Source organism: Taeniopygia guttata, chromosome 3, assembly GCF_048771995.1.
Source record: "Taeniopygia guttata chromosome 3, bTaeGut7.mat, whole genome shotgun sequence".
NCBI classification, from domain to species: Eukaryota; Metazoa; Chordata; class Aves; order Passeriformes; family Estrildidae; genus Taeniopygia; species Taeniopygia guttata.
Window position 1 is genome coordinate 31,413,264 of NC_133027.1, and position 17,005 is coordinate 31,430,268.

Sequence of the window (17,005 nt, forward strand, 5' to 3'; positions counted from 1 at the left end):
AGCATATTAAGGGCTTTGACTGAGTGCACTGATGCATTAACATTTTCTTTAACTCTTGCTTTGGAGAGAAAAATAAACTAATTACTAACATCCTATTTGCTCTTAAAACATCTGAAAGACCTACCTAACTGTTCAAATAATGCTCATGTCCCTGAAACCTTTGTTATTTGCATGTTCCATAAATCAAACCCTTTTCCTTATTACATGGACTGGAAGAATGCCTCAGAAAGAGAAATATTAGATACTTGTGTTGAGTTTATGCAAACATTTTGCTATTGTTTTGGTATTGTAGATTGTTATTCATACACTTGTTACAGTACAAACACATGACATCCCAAAAATATAAGCATCAGTCTATAATATAGTATACATTATTCTGAATTGAATTAGCTTTTTCAAGAAACAAAATCTCATAATACACCAGTTTTCATTCTCAACTCAGGTCCTTTTTGTTGACTATGGTTGTGTAGCATAATGTACTGGTATGTACTGCAGGGATAAAGAGAAATGAACAGAAGAAGAAGCTGGCTGCACACACTTCCAGTACATATTTTCAAATTATAAAAAAATGACCCCAGTACTTGTACACAAATGTGTGTAGCTTAGTTTTATTTAAATAATTTACCTGCATTTTTTTCACAGTATTCCAGAAAAGGGTCAGTTTATGCCCTAGAACTTTTGTCATAATTAATAGTCCTACATTTTTACTGAGTTTGCATTTTTCCTTGTAGCTAGCTAGGAGAGATGGGATTAGCAAAATAACAAGATACTGATGATCGTATGGTCTTTAAAAGTATTTTCTAATTTGGAATTGCAGCTTCCTACACAAATGACAGGCTTTTAGGTAGTCTAGTATTTGAGACTATTTGAAAACTTAATGGTACAGCATATAGAAGATTTATATTGGTCTAAATTCTGCATCTTTGGGCACACTTTCTCTTCATTTCAGATGTGATGCTCTGCATTAAGCAGCCTTAAGTAAAGTATACTTGGGTATTAGAAAGCTGTTAGAAAAAAAAAATTAAATTACTCACTTTCATTACTTTTTGGGGTATTTTTCCAGTCCCAAATCCCATATATTTAATTTTACGACAAACTAAATACCGTATTTTTTTCCTGTTTTGTTGAACGGGCAAACAGGGGTAGATGGTCCCCCTCCCTAGAGAGGAGACGACCTACTAGTCCCAGGATTCATATCCAGCATGCATCTCCGGAGGATGACAGGTACTAGTCAACTCCTCCCAGTTGAAAAATGGCTTACTGCATCTTGCACTCTCAGAGGAGTACACTGAAATTTAGAAGTGTGCATTTATGTGGACACTCACAACCTCCAGAAGCCCAAAATAAATCAGCAGTTTAGATATCATCTCTGCATTTTGTTGAACTGTTATAAAGCACAGAAGGATGAACATCTGTTTCTGTTTGTCTGAATAGTCACAAGACATGAAATCTGATGTCTGAAACAACAGCACATCATCTGTGTTAATGTTCTTTAGGTCTGGTTTTATCTGCTTCTGTAAATGGTGCTGGTGTTTTCAATGTGGTGCTTTATTAATGTGATAAATACTTGTTGTAGAGCATATTCTTGTGTATATGTTCGTTTTCATTGCTTTTGGTTTTCCTTTTTTCAACAAACTGTTCCTAATGGGAAAAAAACCCACAGGCTGAGATGTTGGAGGTCTTGCTAACACTTTCTAGTTGATGTATATAAAATTGGCACTGTCTGTAAATTCTGTCCAAATCAGGATGGCCTCTATGGAGCAGGTATTCCTAACAAGGTAGGTTTTGATTAAGAACATCTGGCCTCTAAATAAATTTTTATGCCGAATATCGCCTATGATTAATAGAACTTTTGTTTTTTACTTCTCACAAGCTTTCTAATCACATGAGTTTTTGTATCCCATTGCTTTGGCAGCAGTAATTTTTTTCTTTGTTATTTTATTTTCAGATAGGTCTGGCTTTATTTTAAGCAGACATTGTAATTTATATTTTAGTGCAATTTCAAAATTTTGCTTACATTATTTTGTATTGCAGTAAGTGACAGGACACAGATTAATGTAAATAATATGTACATGAATTTAGGAAGTTGCATTTAAAACTATAAGACTGAAATACCAGTGGTGCCAGTCCTGACCTTCTGCTAAAGTCTACCCACAGTACTGATATTTGTACTGTGAATTATCTTGTTTGCTTGATGCTGGAAATATTCTACTCATACCAGGTGAGAAGAGTGTAACTGTGTGTAGTATCTCCCTTTTTTTTAATTTGAGTTAAATAGCATTATAAATTACAAAATTAAAGTAGTGAATCATCATTTCAAAGCTGTCCTCCCTTACAGACACTGCATTTCCAGAAATTTTGCCAATACATCCCTTTGATGGGACAACTATTAAGTTTAGAAACATACTTTATATCTTTTAGGCCTTTTTAAGTAATTTTGGTTCTCATTTTTTGAGTCAGTGGAAAGACTGCTTTTGACTTCGGAGTATCAGACTTGAAAAAATCAGTGAAATAAGGTTTTCATCGAAGTACTGCCATTCTCAATGCCAAATAGTAAGCCTTTTTACATCAGCTAAAATTTTGTGGAGAAAGGCTAAAATCCTCTAATGCCCACCAGCAAACATTTTACAGTGAAATATCTGTAGGATATGGAATCTGTAATGGGAATGTTTTTGAGATGGATAAACAGGAGTCTGATTTTCTACATGAAATCAGTGCCTTATTGTGCTTGTAAGTCTTGCATGCAATCTGGTCACCAACTCCCAGCGATGAGCAGTCAGGCGCTGATGAACACAAGGAATTTAAGGTAACCTCAATGCTGATGAGTGTTTGCAGCCTACGAGTTCCAGGATTTCCTCCGACATCAGGAGAAGTTCTGAGAACATTGAGTTTTTTGCATATCTGTAGAGACAACATCAGTGAGGGAATCGAAGGTGCTTTACCTTTGTTCTCTACTCTGTAAGCTTACATTTGATTAATCCACATAGTAATTATGTGGCCAATACTACTCAGGTCAATAATTAGTTTTTTTAAGATATACTTGTGTCAGTTTGACAACTGAAGTAGTGGCTGTTGGAGAATGACTGATGGATCAACAGGGATAACAAACTAACTGCTTAAGAAGCTTTTAAATTCTATTTCACAGATTAATTGGCTTTGAAGACTTCATCTTACTCTTCATTTGAGTATGTTACATATTTATATTACAAATGGTTCCAATTTGCATATGGAGTGCAATCAAAATCTATTTCTGAATACATTTCTTAAATTTATGACTTATGCATTACTTCTTTCTAAATCTATGACTTATGCATTATTATTTTGATAATTTTTTTTTTTTTTGCAACATTGCATTTATTTCTAGTGGTTATTAACATAAGATTTGATACAAGTTTTCCCAAGATTGTTCTTCTGGTATTTGCTCACTTGCCATATCAGGAAGAAGTGACTCTTTGATACAATGATGAGATGAAGACATAAGTTATCTATTATTTCAGTGTTAAAAATTTGCAAATGTTTGATTAGTATCATGTATTTCTATAAGATATCTTGAAAGATAGTTTTGCTATTGGGTTTGATAGCATAATTCCTTGAAAGTTTTTTCGTTTTTTCTATAAGAAATTAGGAAGTCTAAATGTCTAATGTCTACAGTGTAGACAGATGGGTATCTGGAGATCTGTGAAATTGTAAGTGATGATAAAAACAAGGTGAATGAAAGCTGAGCATTTAATGGTAGGTGAAATTTTTTTAAAGACTGTTCATTTGGAAAAATCTGCATATAATATCAGCATATAACCAAGACTGGATAAAATAAGCCTTTAAAAAAAATTTTGCATGTATTTGCATTTAAGATAAATAGCTTTTGTCAGTCATGCATACATGTGTAAGAATGATTGTCCCAGAGTCACCTGAAGCCAGCTGCAGAGCAAGTGCCCCCTGGTACTTGCAGGTACTGTGCAGATCCAGCCTTTAAGAAAACTTCAGTAAAACTCAGGAATTATTGAGCATGACATCCCTGGTGGCGTCAAGACTACATTAAGTAACACTCACTGCAAACTGCTGAGGGCTCCTCTACAAGACAGTAATGAATAATTTAAAAATATTGGTCACTGAATTGTATAAAAATGTTATGTTTTCATTTCAGAAGCAGTAATTTTTAATTTCAGTAGAAATATTGTCAAATTTCTGTGTGTAGATTTGTTAACACAGATCTGAGGCACATAGAACTTTGGAACATGAACTGTAAATAACTTCTCTGTATATAAAACAATATGTAGTGCTTGCCTAAATATGATATATATTGTTCCATGATTTGGTGTGACAGTTGGAGGATTTATGATCTTATAGAGAAATTTTGGCCATTCCTGACCCTAATGGGTATAGATGCAAAGATATTACAAAACTTTGGTTATTTGTGGACCACAAATTTTGCTTAGTTTTCTCATTAAAATTCAAATTTGATATTTGAAAAAAAAATTCCATTCATTGATCTTATAATATATTTCATTAAAAACTAATAATAAATTAACAAGATAATAATATTTTTGCCAAACTGAAAGCTGTGAACAAATTGTGTGGCTTCAGCAAAAATAAAAATTCCTTATAAATTCAGAAATATTCCTATATATTTTTTATTTTTAAAAAATCTGAATCAGCTATTCTACTTTGCTCTTGAATTACTGAAAATTGTTGCTGTAGCAGTCTGTGTGGCAATAGGACATGAAGGTTTCATCAAAATGCATGAAATTAGGAAATTTACTTCAATTTTCAGGAGAATTTCAGAATATAATGACAAAATATGTATTTTCTTAAGCAAAGGGGATTTTTATATGTTTATATATTCTCAAGAAGGATGATAGCACCTATTAAATAACAGTGCTGCCATTCAGCATGTAGAGCATAATGATTTTTAAAAATACTTATGAGGCTTTCATTCTATGCTTCATTACATCTTAGACTGTTGATCTTACATCTAAAATTTTATAGTGTTTGGAATAAGAAAATGAGAAACACAGCTTTTCTCAATAGGTTGTGACTGAATGCTTTTTGTTTATATATTTGACTGCATGTCTCCACCTTCACTGCATGTGACCATCTCTCTGTTTCTGCTCATTCCGTTCAAATTCACATCCATGTTTCCAAATATTGTGAAGAACAAGGACGCTGGAGTCTTGCATTCCAAAACAGGACAGTGTAGACCACCTAAGTGCTAAACCTGGAGCAGCACAGAGGTATCCTTATTTACTCAAATCATAGATCAAAGTAAATGAGGTGTTGGTTATCGTATATTCTTCATGTGCTCTGCATACTTTCACACATTTTCTTTCAGTTTTTTCCCTGGTTTTATGTACAAGTACATATGTGCATGTATCATTCATGGATATTGTTTTTTTTCTCCTATGATGTACACTTAGGGAGTAAATCAGAGCATGTTGGGCTAATTGGAAATGTATACAGCATCATCTTAGCCATGGGGAGGAAACAAAAGGGAAACTGATTTTAAATAATTTCTGGTATGTGCTGCTCTAAAGGACAGCCCTGAGAGCAGAGAAATAAGTGTACTCAGCTCATTAGTGCTGTGTATTACTGTCTTACTTGTCACAGAAAAGCACATCCTGGTCTTGGCTTTTCCATCTGACTGAAACCAGGAGCTCTCTTTCTCCATTGTATGCAACGTCACAATCTTGGCAAGCAACATAAGGAATAAGAGAAAAATAACCAACAAACAGAACCAGCTAAACAGAAAATTAAGGAAGTGACATAATTGGAATGGTACTGCTGCTGGATACAGTGAATATAGCCATAGTTTTTAGAACTTTGTTAACTGCAGGTTTTAAGTAAAGCTGCAGCATTTAATATGTATATTTTCCCTCTGTACCCTTTTTATATTTGTCCTGGTTAAGGAATAAAATGGAAAAACAATGAGAATATACAAAAAAAATAGATTACGGGCAAAAGTGATATTTTTTTTTATCTGGCACACTATTTTTGTGAGAAAATATATTTTTTAAAATTCTAAAAGCATCAAAGGTAATGACCTCTTCTCATGCAGAAAGTATTTTGTATTTTGCCGCACTGTTTTCGTTTTTGTGGAATCTACTGCATCACAATAAAATGCTCATCAAATATTGCAGTTGGTAAAAATAATGAAAAAACACTATGATTATGTTATTTGGGCATAGTCTGGTGTCACAGTTGTTTAGGTCTCTTCCAGATCAGGCACTGGATTACTCTTTATGACCACAAAGGTTTAAAAGGAAAACATGCTATTTTAATTATTATTTTTGTCTCTCTGTTTTGCCCACAGTAATTTATGTAGCCTAATACATGACATTGATTGTATCATTGCAAGATATTGCATGTATTAAAGTTTGTCAGTATTTCTGGTCTCTAGTTGAATAATCATCACTCCCTGGTTTTACCACTCCTGAAACACTTTATGCACTTTTTATTCTGAAAAATAATACATCTTGATGATTTTCTGAGGTTTAAAGTGGTAAATTGTATTTTGTAAATACTAAAATTACTATGGATAATACAGAAAATTTTGGAACACAAGATTTGCAGAGATTTACATATTATATTTATAGTCCTAGGTAATAATGGTGAAATGTGGCTTTACCTTTTTTCTTAAATGTATAGACTCCTATTATTCTTCTTTGTTCTTATTTAATATCAAAGTGAGTGCTTAGATTGTGTGAGGTAACTAGTGCTTCATTATCTAAATGTCAGATTAATTCTGTAAAAGCTTTGTGTAGGAAAGGAGTGAAGGAGTTAAATAATTTCCGACTTACTTATATTGACTAGGAAGAAAATAGAATTGGTTTAATCTGTTTCTAAAAACTTTAAAAGGTAATAGAATGAGATTTTTGAAAAATCAAGTTTTTATTAATATAGTGACAGCTTTTTTAAAATCTGATATGCAGTATTGGTTTTGCTTTTGAAATATAGATTTAAAAGCAATTTTTAGATCTATTTCTATTTCTTCAAGTAGTTCTTTCTGGTTCTTTCTGCAAGGTTTTTCTCCTGCTGTCTACTCTGAACTTGTTGAACTCATGCTGTTAAGAGATGCCTTATAGGGCTATGAGGAGTCATTGTTTCCAGTCAAATGCAGGCTGTGAAGTGGAAACTAGTTGCAGGCTCAGCCAGGATTGATGTTTTCTTCCCTGGTTTGGTACCTCACAAGCTGCACACCATGAATCTCAATCAAACCTAATTAATGCAATGTCTCTTAAGCCTAGACTTCACCAGCCTGTTTATGATGATAGTTGTCACTTTCTCATCTGTCAACTGTTTCTTTTTATTATCTTTATAATACATGAATAAATAATCTTCATATTTCTATATTCTTTTTCTTCTTTGTTTATTTCTTTTCTGACATGTCATTTCACAGGCAGTCCAGAAAAGTGGAAAGATATAGCAGCCAAAAACAAGCTAGGAAAGGCCCTGCAGCTGAAACAGAAAGGTAGGAGTGTTGATTGATGTGTAAGCATCTCTTATTATCAGTCCAGTTCCAGATTTTGGAATATACATCTAATACAACTTTTTTCAACCATCTGTGACAAAAGGCTATGTTGCCATAATTTACAGTATTATATATTTTGTATCTGTATTATTAGCACTTTGTTGCATACATGTGGAATTTTTCTGGCATTCTCCATCATTGCAGATAAGATCAATGACAGAGACTAGAAGTGCTTTTCTGCACTTTAACATTGATTTTTTTTCAAAAAAATCCTTATTTTATGCTAACTTGAAGGATGAAAGACCACAATGGATTATATAAATATATAGACAGCTATAACAGATAAATAATTCAAAATGTCTCTGATCAAATTAATTTCACTTTAATATATAGAAAATTTAAGTGACACATTTAAATCTATAATTACATAAAATTAATATAAATACTGGAACTTTATTTTATTAATTGAATTTTTCTGAATTTGTATTATCATTATATCTTCTAACTTTGATGTTATAGTAGTATGGGGTTTCATGTTCAAAATGTTAAGAAAAAGTAGAAAAAATAGAGATATAGAAAGAATAGAAGCATATTAATAGAAATATATAGAAACAATAAAGATATATATGTAGAAATATTAAAGATATATACTGAATAAGTACATCTAGTTAAGATTTAAGCCCTATATATTGTATATATTTTGAGCCCCCTATATTTAAACTCCCAGTGAGGGGAGAGAAGATCCTGCCTTTGCCGGAAATTGATTTATGTTATTTTGATTCACAGAGGTTGAATGTACATCTGTTCACATTTTGAGAGCTTTATAACTTCCATGAACAACATAGAAATCTCTATTTTCAATGAAAATGCATATTATGTAACAAAACTTAAGTACTATTTTTAGTTTTACTGCTTCTAGTCCCATGTAATTGTTCCTGATCCAAAAGCAATAGCAACATTTTCCTCGAGTCAGATGACTCTGTTTTCACAATGACCCAGGTGCTTTTTTAGTTTGAGTCAGAGAGATTACCTAAATGATGACTGAAATCCTTGATATCGTTGAATCAGGGACTTTTGTGTTATGGAGATCAATAAAACTTTTTTTTTTGCTACTGTTTTTTCTGACTTCTGAAAAGTAACTGATGTCCAAGGGGTTTCGCTCTTTGTAATTCAGCAATGAACCCAGGGAACAAGAATGTAGGGAAACAGGAATTGTACTGCTTCTTTTTAAATCTCCATGGCACATGTTGTAGGCTTGTGTTCCCATAAAATGATTCACTAGCATTAGATGTGGTAAAAAATGTTTCAATAAGTCTAAATTCTTTAGTTCGGTTCATCCATCATAGATGCATTTTGCACTAGTGCCAGTAAGTTATGGTAATAGGACAGGCAATGAATTTTCCTGTCAAATACAACTTGAGACATCTTCTTCAAATATTCATTTTTCTCTTACAATTGGATCTTATTTTGCCATTTGCAAATCCTGTCTACTATTAGTTAAGCAGATTACTGGAATAACCTGTTAGAATGCTGCCAGTTTCTCTATAATGCATTTCAACATGCTATGTAAGATTAAGTTTTCTGTGTAGTATGATAGCTTAGGAAATGTACATAAATGTACAGTTTCTTAGGTAGGAGTATGCTACTAAGGCATCAGTCTGAAGGGAAAGGAATTTGAGTTTTCTTGTTTACTGTCAGAGCTGGAACCTGTAGGATTCCCCTTTAGGCCGCTGCTTGCTGAATTAATAGGTTTGCTGCTTGCAGTATCTCCTTCTTCTGTGACTAACCAGAAGATACACATTGCAGTCTCACTGCTCACCAGGTAGCATTTTTTCCCAGATTCCTCTTCTCTCTCTACTTCTTATCTCACTTCTCTCTCATCTTCCCCCTAGTTTTTGTCTTCCATACTTGTCCTATGTTCCTTTTTGTCTCATTCTTCTACTCACCCATTTGCAGGCTTCTTCCTGCAAGAAACAGATCTTTCTCTGAGGGCAGCAAGTCCTTAATGCCATGCTAGTTATTCTTCAATTACCTTTTGCCTCTCTTTTTATTTTCACCCCAAAAGGCATACTAATCTCATTGTAATACCCCAGCTAATGCAAACCTTAAGCCTGATTTGTCTTCGAGTTAAACAGATCCTCTATCTTTTTCTTGGAAGGTGACATGTCTGTAAAAAGAGTATTACTGGAGAAGTAGATACGTTTCTGAGCTGCATCTTAAGTCCTGTCCAGTTCTGTAATGGCAGGACAGACTTCCAGTGTTTCACTGGGCACTCATCTAAATTCCTGGATATTTAGATTCTAAAAGGAAAAAAATCATAACTGAGAACATGGTGGCTTTGTTAGATTGAAGTATTTATCCATATATGGATATATCCATATATACTTTTTGCATAGCAAAAGCAAACAAGGACTTTCTGGCACAGAGTAAGGTCCATCATTACCTTATGGATGTTGTGATGTTTAGACATCTGATACATGCTTAAAATCTGGTCATGTGCAATAGTTGGTATGGATTACTTTTGTAGTCAGCATGGAGAAACAGAAATTTTCAGAAGTCAGGTCATCTTTGTTATTGTAAGCACCTTTCAGAATCAGGAAATTCAGTATCTGCAAGATTATGGTTATCACTAGGGCAAGCCAGGAGTTAGATGAAGAAGTGTTAGGATTTAAGAGACAATACAAGCTCAAGCAACAGAATCTTGGGGTTTTTTGCATTGTGGCTGGTCTTCCACAGGGACTCTTATTTATTAAATTATTTTGAATCCAAACCTGTTTGTTATCCTTGGTAGATGTCCTTGTGTTATTTCATATATAGGGGCTTTTTTAGGATTACTTCTTAGTGTATGATAGTCATATGAACCAGATGGTTCCTTGGATACCTTGACTGTATCTTGTAGGGAAGTTGTGCTGGGTGTTTGAAGGGAGATTTCATAAGTCAGCAGAAATTAAAAAACAAAAACAAAAACAAAAAAAAAAACCCAACACAGCACCCCACAATTAAATGATGGCACAAGTATTGAAATTTCTGATATAATTTCTGATACAGTAGTTCCATTCACAAAAGACTGCCCTCTTGGAAAGCCAAACAAGAGTAAAAGGGCACAGTTAAAATATTTTGTCACTCTACAAACTGGAAATGCTTTAGGCAATCATGTAGTGTGCAGTTATGGAACTAGTAATAATTATGTTCTATTATACTAACATGATCAATCATTTTACTGCATAATATGTTATACTTTCATTAGAGTTCCTTTAGAACTATGTTTCTATTTTGGTACAGGTACTTAAATAGATTTTCTATTTCAAAATATAAAGGGAAATAAGGGAATCACAGGTATGCTTCCATATTGTCCCTTTTTAGGTCACTAACTGAAATGCGGTTAATATTTTTAATAAAAAGAAAAGGTAGGTTTTAGAAACAGAAATGCTTTAGTGATAATCCCAGGTATTCATAGCCTACTCTGTGCTAGTCCTTTTGTTGAATGTGCTGTTACCTTGTGTTTGCTGTGTTCACACAGCAAACTGATCTTACAGGCTGAGAGGATGTCAGTTGATCCACCTAGTGAAAGCCAACAGTGTTTTAAACTTGCACAAATGTGCTACTTTAAATTACAAATGATCTATTTGCAACTGGATAAACGGTGCTTATGCGCTATAGTGAGTGTGACTTTATTGTAACTGGCAAGGGCATTTCACAGTAGGCTCTCCTCAGCCATTTGCTCCTTCTCATCTTTGTTTTACTTTCTTAAACCTTTTCCCTATAGTTACTATAGGTGCCCATACTTATTTTAAATGATAGGGTTCCAAAGGTATGTGATGTGTTACACTCGTATGTGTGAATAACACATCAAGTAGCCAGAATGTTCTGAAACAGTGCTAGCTAGAATTCAGCCAAAGTGATTTCGAATATTTACTTAGATATTAATATTAAAAGTCTTGTCCAGATTTTGCATGCACACACACACCTCCCTTCCCCAATCCCAATACAAAGCTTAAAGGTCTTTTTCCTTCTTTGTGTTCTGAAATAGAAACGCACGCTGTCCTTTGGAAATAGATACTTGCTGTCCTGTGGTCTTGTGCAATTATTGCATCAGCATAAAGGGAATACAAAATTTAATAAAACAGAAAAGTGGCATTTTATATTGCTCTTTTACCAATGCAGGAGACTGTATATAAATTCTGAGTAATAATCATAAGTGGTTCTTAGAAAACTGCTTTTCATTCACTGGATTTTCAAGATTACTTATTGAATTACTTATTAAAAAAAAAAAAAAAAAAACAAAACAAAACAAAACCCAAAATGTCAAAAAGCCCAAACCAGAACAAACTCACAAATAAATAAATAAAATAAACAAAAAACCAAAAGGAAATAATTTTTCTATAGCTGAAGGTAGTTGGAGAAATTAAATGTAAGACCTTATAAGTTGACTACGTATCTAGACCTGAGTATGTGCATATGGTGTAGACAAAATGCAAACATTTTCAAACCCATCTGCAGTACCTGCAACTTGATTGGTGTTAAAAAATCAGAATATAAAATGTTGCTTTATTTGCCTTATTTTGCTTTTATCTCAATTTCATTTGCAGAACACATCAGCAAGGAAGTCCCACACAGTCTCCTCCTGCAGACACCTCCTTCAGCAGTCGTAGGGGAAGACAGCTACCACAAGTTCCAGTAAGAAGTGGCAGTATAGAGCAAGGTATCAAATAATGAGCCTGTGATAGCTCAAACTCTTTGATTTCTCACCTTTCTTTACTTTAAGTCTTCTTGCATAACTACATGTCCAATGCTATAATTCTACCAGTAAAGCAATAGAAGAGAATGAAAGCATCTTTGTAGTTTGGGAAATCCAGTGAAGTTTGACTGGTGGGTTATTACGTGTGGTTTAGTTGTCTTATTTTCTAGTACCCTTTCATGTTTAAATTTTCTCTCAGAGTCATGGTGGTTTCCAGCATGTCTAGTATGTTATCAGCAAAAAAAAAAAAAAAAGCAAAAACCAGGGGCAAGGATTTTGACAGAATTACTCATTTCGTATATTGTGGTTTATATTTATTGTTGTGCATTATTAACATAGATTAATAATAAATGTCACAGATCTGTTTTTCTTCTGGAGTTCATAGTTCAGTGAACAAAGAATGAAAACAATTACCGTGCGAAATGTGAGAGCACAGGTCACTTTCTTGCTTAAGAATAAACTGATCAGCCAAAGAGTTCTGCTTTTTTCTGAGAAAGGCAATATAAACCTGATTATTATGGAGGATGTTTCTTACATACTAAGATCAAATAAGGATGTACATTGCTGTTTCATTTTCTTGGAACATACTACACACAGAGAATGAGCTGTTATGGTAAAATGAAGTGACACAATGGATAATACTTGTGCATTCATGTTTTATTCTGTGTTTAAAAAAATCCTGTTTTCTCACTAACTACAAGCAATAACTGAGATTGCCACATACTAAAAGGTTTTATTTGTGGAAATTAAAGAAATGCTTATAATGATGAAATATTGTAGCATTGCAGAACTTAGCAGGTCACATTCTTGAACAGATAAAGTTGCTGACCATGACCACCTTATCATGATAGATTACCAGTGAGATTTTCTTGTATGATGGCTTGCATTAATCTTCAATCAGTTTACATTAATGTTAAGGCTTTGAGCTGTAATGGTGTACAAACCCCTCAGTTAGCACATATAAAATGTACTCTTGTTTTATAAATGTGCTTATTTTGATGACAAATATAATTATATAAGTGGCTTTTATTAACTTTGAGCTTTCTACTCAGATCTTCTTGTTTTGTAGGGACGCTAGTACTGTCTGAATTATAAACTAGTTGCAAACTACATTCAGAGTTTCTATTTCTGCATATTAGCAAGTTGGGAGCTTTATAGGGAAATGTAATAAGTAATGAATTTCAACTTTCTTCCTTATTTCTACTTCAATTTCAGAACTTGGTACAATATATAATGATGAATTAGCTTTTAATTTAGGTTTAATTTGCCTTTCCTTTACATATTCATATATCATCTTTCTGCTGGTCTTGGTAACTGGTGTGTGAGAATAAAATACCAGTTTATGTTTTGGTGAAAGTGTTGGAAATGAATGTAGAACTTACCATGGAAATGAGTAGAAATGCGATGTGTATAGAAGAGGAAAGAATAAACGAAAGTTGAGCAGAAGGCCAAAGCTACACTAGTTTATAAAGTTGTTGATACCGCGAACACTTGTAGAGTAATGGTGTTTCAGTGAGCTCCTGTTTACACTTGTGCCTAATGTGCTTGCGCCTTACACATGAAATGTGCAGGTGAGATGCGCCGTGCTTGGTTTGTTGTTACACATTGTGCCGCCTGTCGCTGGGGCTGTTTTACACGGAACCAGTCGTTAAAGAGATTTCCTTCTCTACTGAGTACTTTGGTTTTGTCTGCATGGCTGACTTTACTTCTGAAAGGGAACTTTTCTTGCTTTACCCATGTTTAATGTTCTGAGCTCTGCTCAGGCTCAGAACAAATCTGCAGAGGAGTACGAAATTAAATAGATTTTATTGTATGTGTTTAAAAAATTGTGTCAGTATCTGTTGAAGTACATATGCTGGTATGTGTAACTTAATACTACTGTTAGAAATTAAATTCACTAAGGCCTTAAGATCACAGTACTTGCTCTGATTTACAGCACCAGATTTTAATATTAGTTTCACCTCTATAATCCCTGTCAAATGAGTACCAGGGTCAAATGTAGTGACCAGAAGTGATCTGACCTTAATGTAGTATGAACCCAAAACATATTGAGTTCTGTAAAAGACTTACATTAACTGTGTTTGGAACTGGAGCGTGTCCTTAATGGTATAAATTCACAGTCACCGTAGATACAGGTGATGTAAAAATCTAGTGCGATATACAAATGTATTGGAAATGTTTGAAAATGCATTTTCTTCCTATATTTTGATGGTCATCTTGAATTCACGCGTTTCAAGGAAAACCTGTATGACGTGCCATAAAGTATCATTTTTATAGTAAAGTACTTCTTTACGTTCCATAAGAATCCTGTTGTTTTATGGAGATCAAATATTCATCTAAATATATACATCTATAAATCTAAATATATACATATATGCACGTAAGTCTGTTATGCAAGTCATAGTGGTTGCTGCAAAAAAATTGCATATTTGTATATCAAGAATAGGCTTCTTGTTTTCTCTCTTACACATTCAGGAAACAAAGAATCCAGTGAAGTAATTTTATTACTCTTTAAAGTCCTCATTAAGGAACAAATGAGATTTAATGAAGGAGTAAGAGACTGGTAGTAGTTTTCATGTGGAGAAACAGAGTGATATTTTAAGTACTGACCTCTAATCTTTAGCTATCAATTGTAAGTGATCATATTCATGCTAATAATGCTTGGTTGACATTGTATTTCAGGCATTCCATTTTGTTGTCAAGCTTAGAACTAAGCAAAAGCTTGTTTCCTTGTGTCTACCAAATGATGTCTTAGTTACTACTCTGGTTGTCAGTCTGAGGATCATAAAAATTCAACTTACAAGAAAACAAGGTAGTTTTACAAGGTCCTTTAAATAATACACATAGTTTCTGTAAAAAAACTCACAGAAGTAATTGTTACAGAGAAGACCAAAGTAGTGATCCATATTCCATTACAGAAACAGAGCTGATCAGGACACTATTGATCAGGAATGGATAAACAACCTTAAGTGTAGAGGAAAAGGTAAAGTTTATTTTAAACAGTGTTATAATTCACACTGGCAAGAAAAAATGTGAAAAAATAACAGGCTTCTTGGTGGGTATGTTCTGAAGGGGAGAGCAACTTTGTGTAGCTTTAGAGTGGAGAAGAGGCATAGTTATTTTCATTTGAGACAATACTAACTAAATAATAGCAACTTGAGGGCATGCAGACTTTAGAAAGTGATTACAGTTAAGACTGTAGGCTTCTGTAATTTTTGGGCAAGGGATTTTTTTTTTATTACAGTCGTATTCAAGGAAGACATAGTTGCATTTATTTCCTTTGCAACCCTGTCAGCAATATTTCTTAGAACGCAAGATTGGAATACTGCTGTATTGAAAGGTCTTGAGATGTTTCAATATTGAAAATTAGTCCTGTACAGGTGTGCTTGTGTGTGTTTTCAAGACATTACAATTTAATAGTAATTTCTCTAACTTATGCTACTAAAGAAGTGGTTTTGATTTTTCTTGTATTAACGGATGATTTTATAAAAGGACCTAACCCTATGAAGATGTTTTGGCTCAGTGACTAAAGCAGTGAAATTCTAAGCCATGGTAAGGACAATGGTGTATTCTCAATATGTCATTCTGTGCTGGGCTGTAAGAGATTTGCATCACTGTTTTTGTATTTGCATCGTGTTTGGAACTGTGCAATCATTAAGAGGGATGGGGATTCTTCATTGACTTTGCTTTTTAGCTGTTTCTATAAGAACTTTGTGATGTAGTTTCATGGTTTTAAAGTTATATTTCTGTATAAAGGATACATCTCTGATATTTACTCAGTCCGTCCTCTGTCACTGCAGCTACTGAACATCATGGGAATTCTTGCTTGAATAAAATTTGAGGGTGGGTTTCTACACTTTTGCATAATGGTTGATCTTGTATTGACCAAGGAAGTGAATATACCAGCAGACAGTAGGGATTCTATTATTACTCTAGCAAGTAAATAACAAAAGAAAATACGACTGTTGAAATTTATGAACCAGCAATATAAATCTGCAATGGTTGTAGTGTAGCAACAATCTTTCAGGGCTAATTCAAGCAAAACAGGTCTTACTCCCTCTATCTACCTCTGAGTCTTCACAGCATTGCTTCTTTTTCATAGCTTTGACGATGTAGTTTCCTATTTCAAAGTCACATAATGAGAGTAAGGTTTGTGATGATAGCAGTCTGCTTCCATGGAAATAGCATCTGTAATCCTGACTGCAGCAGTGTGGTTGTGTGTGTTTCCAGTGGCATCTGGTTGCAGCAGTAGGGCTCACGTGGTGACACCGAGCAAAGCAAACGTGCATCCAGCATTAGGTGTTGCTGTACCTTAGCTCATCATGGGAAAAGCTTTCTACAGCACTTGTATGGAAGGGGAAGTGCACATGTGTGTGTGTGCTGCTGCTGTCACATGAGGGAAAACCACATGAAGACTCTGCTGGGACTGAATGGAGATTACATGTATAAAGTTCATGTGATATTTGTACAATGGTGACGTTGCAGAGGAACAAAGTATTTTGATGTCCAGTATTTTTTTAAAAAATAAGAATCAGAATTTCATACAGAAAATCAGTATGTTGTCAAATATTACACTGAGTTGCAAGTATCTTTTTATATTTAACCCATTTAAGATAGAAATAGAAAAATATAAATGCTAGGAAAACAGTTCTGTGTTTGTATAGTTGATCATTGAAATGTCATTACAGTGAGAGTATGGTTGTGGTAATGGTAAAAGATCAAGCCTTTTCAGTCAAAATTTTTTTTCAAATCTATCAGTATAAAAATTGAGTGCCAGAAGAAAAAGAATAAGTCCTTTCAGT

At 33.9% G+C, this 17,005-nt stretch overlaps 1 protein-coding gene across 44 annotated transcripts in view; it reads left to right on the plus strand.

The window, feature by feature from the left end:
• RIMS1 (regulating synaptic membrane exocytosis 1) overlaps positions 1-17,005 on the plus strand; it is a 364,651-nt gene that overhangs the window by 271,301 nt on the left and 76,345 nt on the right. For 18 of the 44 annotated variants that reach the window (XM_072926553.1, XM_072926561.1, XM_072926537.1 and 15 more), the window contains 2 exons: positions 7,394-7,465; positions 12,055-12,167. In XM_072926553.1, coding sequence (XP_072782654.1) covers positions 7,394-7,465; positions 12,055-12,167 — 185 coding nt within the window. Of the gene's footprint in view, positions 1-1,140; positions 1,225-5,153; positions 5,232-7,393; positions 7,466-12,054; positions 12,168-17,005 lie in introns of all 44 variants that reach the window. The other 26 variants (XM_072926549.1, XM_072926565.1, XM_041715055.2 and 23 more) reach the window with 4 other exon arrangements.